The sequence below is a fragment of the Cladophialophora immunda genome (assembly GCF_000835495.1).
Source record: "Cladophialophora immunda strain CBS 83496 unplaced genomic scaffold supercont1.37, whole genome shotgun sequence".
Taxonomy (NCBI): Eukaryota; Fungi; Ascomycota; class Eurotiomycetes; order Chaetothyriales; family Herpotrichiellaceae; genus Cladophialophora; species Cladophialophora immunda.
This window is the reverse complement of record NW_015622577.1, coordinates 867-10,245: the sequence shown is the minus strand read 5'-3', so window position 1 is coordinate 10,245 and position 9,379 is coordinate 867. Positions and strand designations below refer to the sequence as shown.

At 51.3% G+C, this 9,379-nt stretch overlaps 5 protein-coding genes across 5 annotated transcripts; all 5 read right to left on the bottom strand.

Annotated features, from left to right (window-relative positions):
- Positions 1-12: 12 nt before the first annotated feature.
- PV07_12642 (uncharacterized protein) lies at positions 13-2,481 on the bottom strand (the record flags this gene model as incomplete). Its single annotated transcript, XM_016400184.1, has 2 exons — positions 13-1,785; positions 1,823-2,481. Coding segments are annotated over 2 exons (2,430 nt in total), but the record flags the coding sequence as incomplete, so codon positions are not given.
- A 49-nt stretch (positions 2,482-2,530) lies between these two features.
- PV07_12641 (uncharacterized protein) lies at positions 2,531-3,016 on the bottom strand (the record flags this gene model as incomplete). Its single annotated transcript, XM_016400183.1, has 1 exon — positions 2,531-3,016. The coding sequence occupies one exon, from the start codon at positions 3,014-3,016 to the stop codon at positions 2,531-2,533; it is 486 nt and encodes a 161-aa protein (XP_016242173.1).
- Positions 3,017-4,881: 1,865 nt separating this feature from the next.
- PV07_12640 (uncharacterized protein) lies at positions 4,882-5,079 on the bottom strand (the record flags this gene model as incomplete). Its single annotated transcript, XM_016400182.1, has 1 exon — positions 4,882-5,079. The coding sequence occupies one exon, from the start codon at positions 5,077-5,079 to the stop codon at positions 4,882-4,884; it is 198 nt and encodes a 65-aa protein (XP_016242172.1).
- A 2,313-nt stretch (positions 5,080-7,392) lies between these two features.
- Positions 7,393-7,818, bottom strand: PV07_12639 (uncharacterized protein; the record flags this gene model as incomplete). Its single annotated transcript, XM_016400181.1, has 1 exon — positions 7,393-7,818. One exon carries the CDS (start codon positions 7,816-7,818, stop codon positions 7,393-7,395), a length of 426 nt encoding a protein of 141 aa, XP_016242171.1.
- Positions 7,819-8,705: 887 nt separating this feature from the next.
- PV07_12638 (uncharacterized protein) lies at positions 8,706-9,062 on the bottom strand (the record flags this gene model as incomplete). The annotated part of the gene is made up of 1 exon (XM_016400180.1): positions 8,706-9,062. The coding sequence occupies one exon, from the start codon at positions 9,060-9,062 to the stop codon at positions 8,706-8,708; it is 357 nt and encodes a 118-aa protein (XP_016242170.1).
- Between the last annotated feature and the right edge of the window lie 317 nt (positions 9,063-9,379).

Sequence of the window (9,379 nt, the reverse complement as noted above, 5' to 3'; positions counted from 1 at the left end):
TGCCGGACATACCGGTTTTTATGGCCAAGTTGTGCAGCCACCCTCTCGACACTCTCGGAAGACAACGAGGATTGACCTTGAAGGACCGTAAGGGCCGCCCAACGGACGTGCCAATCTTTATGGTCAAGTCGTGCAGCCACCTTCTCGACACTCTCGGAAGATAACGAGAATTGACATCGAAGGACCCTAATGGCCGCCTGCTGGACGTGCCGGTCTTCATACTCAAGTCGTGCAGCCACCCTCTCGACACTCTCGGAAGATAACGAGGATTGACCTTGAAGGACCGTAAGGGCCGCCCGCCGGACATACCGGTTTTTATGGTCAAGTCGTGCAGCTACCTTCTCGACACTGTCAGAAGACAACGAGGATTGACGTTCAAGGACCATGAGGGCCGCCTTGATGATGCTTGCGGGCTGGCTCTGTTCTAGGAAGGAGATAACCACCATTATAATGCTTAACTGAATCCTAGGACGTCTCGCTAGCGAGCCTAGAATTGCCACTCTTACTCCTTCAGACTCATTTCGCAGCATGGAGCATACTACCTTTTCTGGAAACTCTATCTCGCGTGCGAGCTCTGCTTGTCCGTGGAAATTGCATTCAAATCGCAGCCAATCGGACAACGTCATTTCCAAATCCTGTCGAACTGAGGTGAAATTGCTCGGACTGTTCGATCTCGTCACTTCGCTCAAACAGTGCATAATTAGTCGCTGGTGTCCTGGTCCCAGAAGGTCGAGTGGGTCCTGGACAACCTCAAAAAAGTGCATAACGTGCGCCTCTTCGTCCTGAAGTAGCCCAGTGACGAATCGCCATAGAATGTTATAGCGTATCGAGTATTTGTGTTCCTGAAGAAACCCAGCAGGTGATAGTTTTTCGGTCCGTCCTTTGATGAGCCGCGACCGTTCGAAGTGGAGGCACTCGAGCTGGTGTTGATTCTTCCAATGTCGGACGAAATACCGTGCTGCGAAATACTCTTGAAAGGTCAAGTGCAGAAAGTGATAATATTTGCGTTTATTTGTCGATGATGGCTCTGACGTCCGTAGGAAAGAAACGTTTTGCAGAATTTTTTTCGGCACGAAAATCTGTTTGAGGCATTCAGAGCTCTCGCATATCGTCTCCACAAGGTCTGCATTAAAGTCCATAATATCATTGTGCAGTCCAGTGAATGCAAGTGTTTCGAGCAGCATGATCTCATCCTCGACGAACATCTCGATTCCTCGTCTTCCCATATCTTGTAGGTCAGTGCTGTGCGGGGGCGAACGATCAGGATGCCGTTCGCACAAACGAACGATATCTTTTCTCCATAATTTCAGCTCAATCGCTTGGTATAGGCATGTCATGGTCTCTGGAGCTTCTACGAAGCTGTCACCATCGTCCCAGGTGAGGCACAATGCATCTAATTGAATCGGGATTCGAACAAGACCCTGAACTAACCAGTGGTCTGAGAGGAATGACTGGATTTTCTCAACTTTGGACGGATCGGAAAGTGATTTTCTAAGATAGGTCGTCACTTGTTCCGGGTAGAATCCAATCGTCTCCAGCTCCAGGTCAAAGGAATCGAGGCCACGCGGGAGAGTCGCGTACGGTCGAGATGTGATGACGACATTAGGCCGATTTAAGAGATAGAGAAGTAGTTGGAAAATATCGCTATCTTTCGCAAAGTCCTGTGAGACTTCATCCAAGCCATCGAGGATGAAAAGGGTGTGCGTAGACTTTGGATCATTGATCGCCTTGTGTAATTCAAGGGCGGCAGACTCAGGATATTCGTGGGTAGAGAAGAAGACATCACTGAACAGATTTTGGATCTTGTATCCCTCAGCCCTACCTTTTAACCTCCGCAGAGGTATCCAGAGGATACGGTAAAACAGGTTCGTCCCACATTCCGGCTGAGATAAAATCAAAGACAATCTTCTTGCACAGGGGGGTCTTTCCTACCCCGGCCTGTCCTCGAATGAGGATCCGTCTAGGGAGATCCTTATCGCCGTGACGCCCTCGGCGCGGATCGAAGATTGCTGGCAGTGGAATATGTGTTCCTTCGTACCGCTCTTTGACATGAAGTCGCGTAAGGAGCGAAAAGGGGGATGATTGGTGTGCAGTTTGGTTGTCTCCAGAAAACGCGTTCTCGTCTCCTGAGGAGGGTGCATCTTGATGGTGCTGTACAATAGCAAGGTTGATGTAACACTGATCCATCTCTAGGTCGTGTCCTGAGAGTCTCTCAATTCTGAGATTTGTCGCACTGTAGCATTTCTGTCGAATCCAGGTGTCGATTGTCTCTATTGATTGTCTCTTCAACGATTTCTCAATCTCTTCTAGAAGTCGAACACGCGCTTTGTCTCGTTCCCCGTATATCAGAGGTATCGACACATCAAAGATCCCGAGTAAACAGTATGCCTGGTCCTCTTTCTTCTTCGTCTTCCGTTTGAGAGCCCACCGCATGCGTTCGTCCACACTGAATTGAGATAAAGGCGTGCCGCGGAGCGCCATAATAGGAATATCGGTGATCTCGTAGATGGGCTGTTCGAGGGTGCTCCTACTACCTAACCGCTGCCCTTCTCGCGAAAAAAAACTCGACCGACGACGGCGCCAGTAGTTCTTGAAGCGTCCACCCCCGTGTGAACCATTTGCTGTTACGGAAGGCCCGCTCCCAGGTCCGTTCTGTCGGGTCTTCTCCGTCAGGGATTGACACGTCGGCCAGGTAGACATAGCACTTGACGGCATCGCGGTACCAGCGAAACATCGAGTTGATGGCTTCCGAGTATTGCGTATTATTCGCTTTATTGATGCAGCATGTGTCCACCCAGAAGTAATCGAGGTTGTCCTTCTTCGCCTGCTCGCCGCAGAACCGGATCTTCGCATAGCTAGCCTTGCTCTTGAACGATTTGTGTTTGAGGTCGTCGAAATCGACCTCGTCCTTATCGTCTCCCCACGTATGCGAGAGGATGGCGTAGGGGGGAATACCGTCGTGAAGATCCTCGGTCAGGCTGAGTTCGCCCTGATCGTCGAACTTTAGAAGCCGCATGGTGTCGGGTAGGCACTAGCGGCACGTTGTAAGTATGTGTGCAGCCTGAATAAGTACACCGTGCCTCGCACGGCTTAAAAAGCTCGAGCGCTCGTTGTGACCCTCTAGGGGATACCACTCTGGCGGACTGATCAGGCGAAGAGAGGTAGTCGTGGCGGTTGGAATGACGGCGAGGTAACGGCTAAGGTGGTTGCGAGGCGGGTGCGGTAGACGCTGGACAGTCATGGCGGACTCAACGCTGTGCAGCCTTTCAATGCCGGACCATGGCCAAGACTGGCCCAGCGATTAAACTGACGCATTGTGAAGAGTATGCGATCAGGCTGAAGGTGTATATTCAGACGGCGCAGTCGCCTGCACGCGGTAGCGTGGTGCCTGCGCAGAGAGTAGGCACGAGGATGGGGGCTGAAATGTGTGGCGTGGATCAGACTGGCTAAGTAAGGTTAATATAATTAGTAAAGTACGAAACCGCCTTCAAATGACAGCCTATCAAGCTGCTATTGACGTGGTCGCCTAAATCAGAAGGCCGTCCAGTCCGTAACAATACTGCACCGGCACGGTTATTACGTCCGTGCCAAGCGATCTCGGCTGGTCCTCGGATCTTGAGGGAGGCCCACTTTATCGCATGCAGACCGTGCACCAGGTAGGCAATGCACCACAGCACCCACCAACGACGGAGTCGGTCCATCTCAGACATTATTATCGTGCAAGATAAGTGAGCTGGCAGCCCATGACTGCTGTCTACTATGCTGAGCAAGGGAGTATTGGTCTGGCCGAGACGCCGGAAAAGAGGAGAGCCGAAAGGGCACGACTGATTTCAGGGCGTAATGGTCACACCAGGGTGGTAATTTTATACATTATGCAAGTATATGGGTAATTCAATAACCATGCTACCAGCTCCTTTCCTCCGATGAGCAATATTCGGCGTTTGTGTCGGATAGAGAGGTGTGCAAAGTACAAGTGGGGCCATGCCCAGGGCATTTCATTGCATAGGGATGCACGTTATAGCCGTATAGCGATTCTAAATCTGAAGGCGGACCTTCCTAGACGGGGTAGGAGGAGACGGGCAGAGCTGCTCTTACTGTTGAACTGCTTCAGCGGTTAAAGACTTAAAGTGTCTCGGGAGAGCTTTGTGCACCTTGTCGGCGTCGTAATCGTCGTCGCAGTCGCCGTCACCGTGGCGATCATCGTCGGTGGGATTGGGCGATGGAACCGGCGAGATCTCGAGCGGAATCTCGCTCCTACGTAGCAACGATCGAAGAATCTAGCCTCGGATGGTCCTACGGTACGGGGAATAGCGTATCTGAACAAGAGATGAAGCGGCCAGAGGAAAGAGCTAGGCGAGGGTCAGAGCTTGTCAACTTTCTAGAGCTTACGTTTGCCAATGAACATCTGCGGAGCTTTGGGCCCGTTCCGTCACATTCTCATCCGGCCAGGTCTCCGCCCCGAATGTCTCGGTGACGAAGGTACCGCTCCCGAAGACCGGTTTCAGCAGCACACGAACGTGAGCGACTGGAAGTGCACATCCACGATCTCGCTGACATCCATCAGGTACCTTTCAGCGCCGTCGAAAGAAAGCGCAGGCGGCACGAGAGCTAACTTGGAGGAAACACCGTCGGGCATGTTTCACATAGCAAGACTAAAATCCAACAAAAGGAGAGGGATTTGTGACCTACATATCGCGCTGCATAAAACGCCAGATAGAGGATCGTGACGCACTGAAAGCGCCGCGCCGGAAAGGTGAATTTCAGATAACCATAGGCTGCGAGCAGTCCGGTGACCCCGACGTCTTCTATTATGCAGGGTTAACGCGCTGGCCCACGCAGCATAGGAGACACTCAACGAACTGGAATCTCGCAATATTCCATTCACATACTGGCACCTCGTAGCCGATGATATCCAGTAGAATAATCAGCCTTCCAGGAATAGGCGTCCACGGCCCCTTCGACATCTTCATTCCCAAACGCATCCTCGCTGGTTAGAGATAGAAGCTCGGACAGGTCGGGTTCAGCACCGCCATCACTCTCCAGGCCCAGGTCAAGTAATTTGGTGTCTATATCCCACATCCTGTTTGAACAATATTCCTCCAACACGTCGTCACAATCAGGAGCTCACCAAGTTCGCTAATACGACAGAGATATTACAAAGACCCAGCAGACAAAACTCAGCAGACAAAACCCAGCAGACAAAACCCAGCAGACAAATCAGAGATACTTGAATACGGCTGGTTCGAGATATCTTTGAGAAATGCAAAGGGATATGAAAAGCATAACAGCTCCACGAGATGCCTGCGTCCTGAGGTCATATTGAACATGTTGGAACTCTCTTCTTGAACTTTGCGGCCGAGGCAGCTACTCAATTTTCCTCTCTTGAGAGTCAATTGCCATTGGCCTCCTTACTGCGCTGAGACCTTCAAGGGGGGTTGGGAAACGAGCATGCGTATGCCTGCGTAATCTGGTCCCAGGGATATATGACAATTTGGCCGTCGTTGGTCGTGATACTGATCAAGACCTCATCGGCTGAATAGTGTGAGATTGCCTTCCGCCCAGCTAGCCAGATAGAGCCACCCTCCAAGATATGTGTGCCGGGCCGTTCATCGTATGAACTTCTTCCATCTGCGATGACAACTGCTAGTTATCTTTCCATCTGATAATGAACTGGTCTGCGAGGTCTTGCGCTTCATTGAAAACATTATCGAAGTGACATATGCGGAGATGCAGTAAGGCCGGAACAGGGGGACGAAGCAATAATATTCGAAACCCTTGGTGCGGCTGGCAGTGACTTACTACCATATTCATCAGTATTAAACCAAGGAATTCCAGAGGCTGGGGCTCCTGGGCCTACGTTCGAGAGGGTGTTGGCATAATCAAGGAGGCTGATCATGTCGCCCGGGGGTGTCAAGGAGCCGGCACACATGTACCGGCATCGAACTGAGTTGAGAAATTTGCAGGCCGCGGCCGGGTCGAGCAGGTACTCTCAGGTGTGAATATTGGCGACATGGGAGAGTATCTTCGAGAAAGAGAAGGTAAATTAGTGTAGCGATTGTGGGCGTACAAAGACGAGTCTGAAGATCGGCTCCCTCGCTTCTGAAGGCCAGAATACCACTGATGTGAACGAGGGAGCAGGAGGCGGGCTGCCCATCTGCAAATTCGTCCCGACATGGTAAGATGCTAAGTCTGAAGATCATTGTCATCATTGTCAGGAATCGCTCGCCAGTGAACTATCTAATAAGTACATTACCTATCTATAGGTGCAGAACGACAGCGATTCCGAAGCTAGGGAGCTTCGAAAGGTAGCCTGCGACCCATATGCGTATACAGTGATGTGCAAAGGTGATGAATGAATTTGCACTGAGCAGCCTCCTTCAGCGAGGGACGGAGACATGGCACGGTGGAGACTATGCGACGACCATCGACCTAGTCCTGGCATCTGAAGAATTGGCAAATAGAGGCAGTCCGTGCCCTAACACCAAGGCTCGACCCTCGCCCTTCATCAAACGACGGATGACGACCGATTTGACACAACTACGGCGCATCTACGCTTACTGGAAGAACCGCGCCCGAACAGAGAGACGTGCGGGATAGACCAGTGCAGCGCTCGAAATCATGGCAAAGGGGGCATCCAAGCAATACCACAACGCCATCCGACAATCGAGGTATACTGGAGAAGCTTTTGCGATGGATCGAGGCATTCTCCCCGTAACGCACGGCGATGATCTGGGCAGTCTTCTGGGATCCGTAACCTCCTATAAGCTGGCTTGCCTTAAGGCTCTCCATTATCCCCAATCCTATTCCTCTTCTTTAATGCCGATCTCGTATAAAGACGAATCGACAGCTATGGAGGAGCGATAGCTTTCGTGGACGACTTCACGGCATGGGTTGTAGGGCCTACGGCACAAAGCAACCGAGAAGGTATCGAAGCCATCATTAAGGATACTCTGGACTGAGAGAGGAGAAGCGGAATGACATTTGAGGCGAAGAAGACAGCAGTTATACACTTCACCAAGAAATCATACAGTACAAGACCTCCACGGACTCCTTCACCATTAATGGACAAACTGTTGAGGCAGCAATGGAGCTCCGGCGACTGAGGGGGTCTCTCGCTCTCTCGCCGTGTCAACGGCTCGACAATTGTTCACATCCAGGGTCGCGCCGGTGTACGTCTTTAAGAAGCTCTGCTCACTTCCAAGCGCGCGCAGGAAGACGAGAAAATCCGTCGCAGGCGGGAAACTCAGGACAAGGAATCGGCTCTTATCTTGGAAGCGCCCTCGGTCCAGCCGTCCTTGATGTTGCACCATGTTCAGCCAGATACTGCCTGTTTATTCCAGTATTTTTCATGTAATCTTTCCAAAGTTTCCTGGGAGCCAAGGAGCCAGTTTATTAGCGTTTCCCAAGCAAACTAGTTCGTAGTTGACCCTTCAGAAGGTAGGAGAACTTCCTTGGTTTCACGGCCAATAGCCCCCTGAGAGACCTTGAGAATAGGGCCCTACCTGATTGCCTATCTGCAGTGGCAACTGCGCCTGTGGATAGGCCATTAATGGCGGCAGAGACAGGTAGGCGGCAGGACTGGGCGTAGATTCTATAAAAGATAATTGCTGTAACTAGGTCCTCCGCCGCAATGCCCTGTTCGTGTTGTTCCTCCTGTTCCTGCGCGATCTCTCTGTCGCGATCGTCCTGTGCCATTGTCGCGCGCCGATCGATCGTTTCGCGCCGTCGAAGGGCTATCTCGTTGATGCGGATGAAGAGGGGCATGTTTGCGGATTCATCGTTTAACCGGTTGCGGAGCTTCGTTTGCACTAGGTTCATCTGTGAGAAGGCTCTCTCAGAGGGACATTGATCAGCAATCAAATGAATGACCCTTAGGGCCACCGCAGTAAGTGGAGGGTAAGTATCGCTCTGCCACTGCCAGAACTCCTTTGGCGTCAGGCGTTGTTGCCAGAGTCTAGACTGGCGTGAAAGCCCTCGTCTCGTGCCGTGTATTGTAGAAAGCCACTGCGCGCTTGATCAGCCAGTCTAGGTGGAACTAACTTAAGTAACCCCTGTACACCGAGTGCCTTTTCATGGCGTTCTCACTGCAAATTGGTGTTGTGAGGTATCAGGCGGAACGCAAGATCGTGAGTTCTACATAGTTGAATTCGTCGACGGTCCTCGAACAACTGCCAGATCAACGTCCAATTGAGACTTTCAGATGATCGTTGAATTGCGCCTAGTTGTTGCCTCAGGTTTAACCATCTCTCCTTGACCAGGCCAAGGTGAGAGCGCTCGCTTTGTGACTGAGTTATCGCCATGTTGATCGGCTTGAGAAGACGCTCAAGTTGACTGATAGTAACCCAGAAGTCGTTTGTTGTAAAAGGACAGATCTCACGTAACGCGAGGTCTCAAGATTTCTGTAGATCCTTGTCCCATTGACTGCTGAATCCAAAGAGATTAGATCTGTTTTCAACAGCGCCGTGATCAGGTTATAATGAGAGCCCCAGCGAGTCTCTGCGGCAAGGGCGAATGGCGAGGTCTTACCGTCTCGTTACAGTTGAATCTCTCGAAGTCCTGCCAGTTGTTTTTGAGGCGCGTTTGAAGTGAGAGATGATTGAATTGCCATCTTTGATTGCCTCGGAGATCCTTAACCAGGAGGTTAAGGCGATGAGAGTCGCAAGGGATTGTCAGGATATGGCCCAATTGATCCACCTCTTTGAGTCTTACCCAGACGTCCCGCATAGTCGAATAGGTGTCAGAGCAAATGGCAGAGATTCGTTCAGGTTGGTTATTCGCGATAGCAAGGAATCGAGGCACGAGATCGGTGGTAACTCTCGCCGCAGAGAGTCTCTCGCTACCGTGTTTGTAATTGTCAATATAGAAGGTGCCTCTTGAGGTCTGGACTGAGACATTCGTTGTGCGCTTACTGTTGATATCAGTTGAATCGTCGAACGTGATTGTGAGGTACTTTCCACGTTGATAATGGCTGCGACCTTGGCGCTAGTCTGGTCGTAAATCGCAGGTAGAGAGGTCTCTGTGAGTAGACGACGGTAAGGTTGTTTCCGGGCAGGATTGAGCATCTGGATCCAGGCCTTAATGGCAGGGTTTTCGAAGATCGATAGAGGTAAGTTGGCATCGATAATCGCGCGTCCGGCGGCGCCGTGCAGCGGCGCGAGAGATTCGATTGTTCTGCTCCTTTGACAGGTTCAGATTGAGTGCTGGTTGCGACTTCTGCGCTCTGAGGATAGATCGAGCGAAGCGAGATTGAAACCTGAGTGGTCGCTTAGAGTGGTCGTCCTGGAAAGGCTTGCATTCCATTAGATGGTTGCGCTGGCGAGAGGCATTCGTCGCCAGAATAAATCGCAATGGCGGCACTGAACGCGTGGAGTTCTCTCGT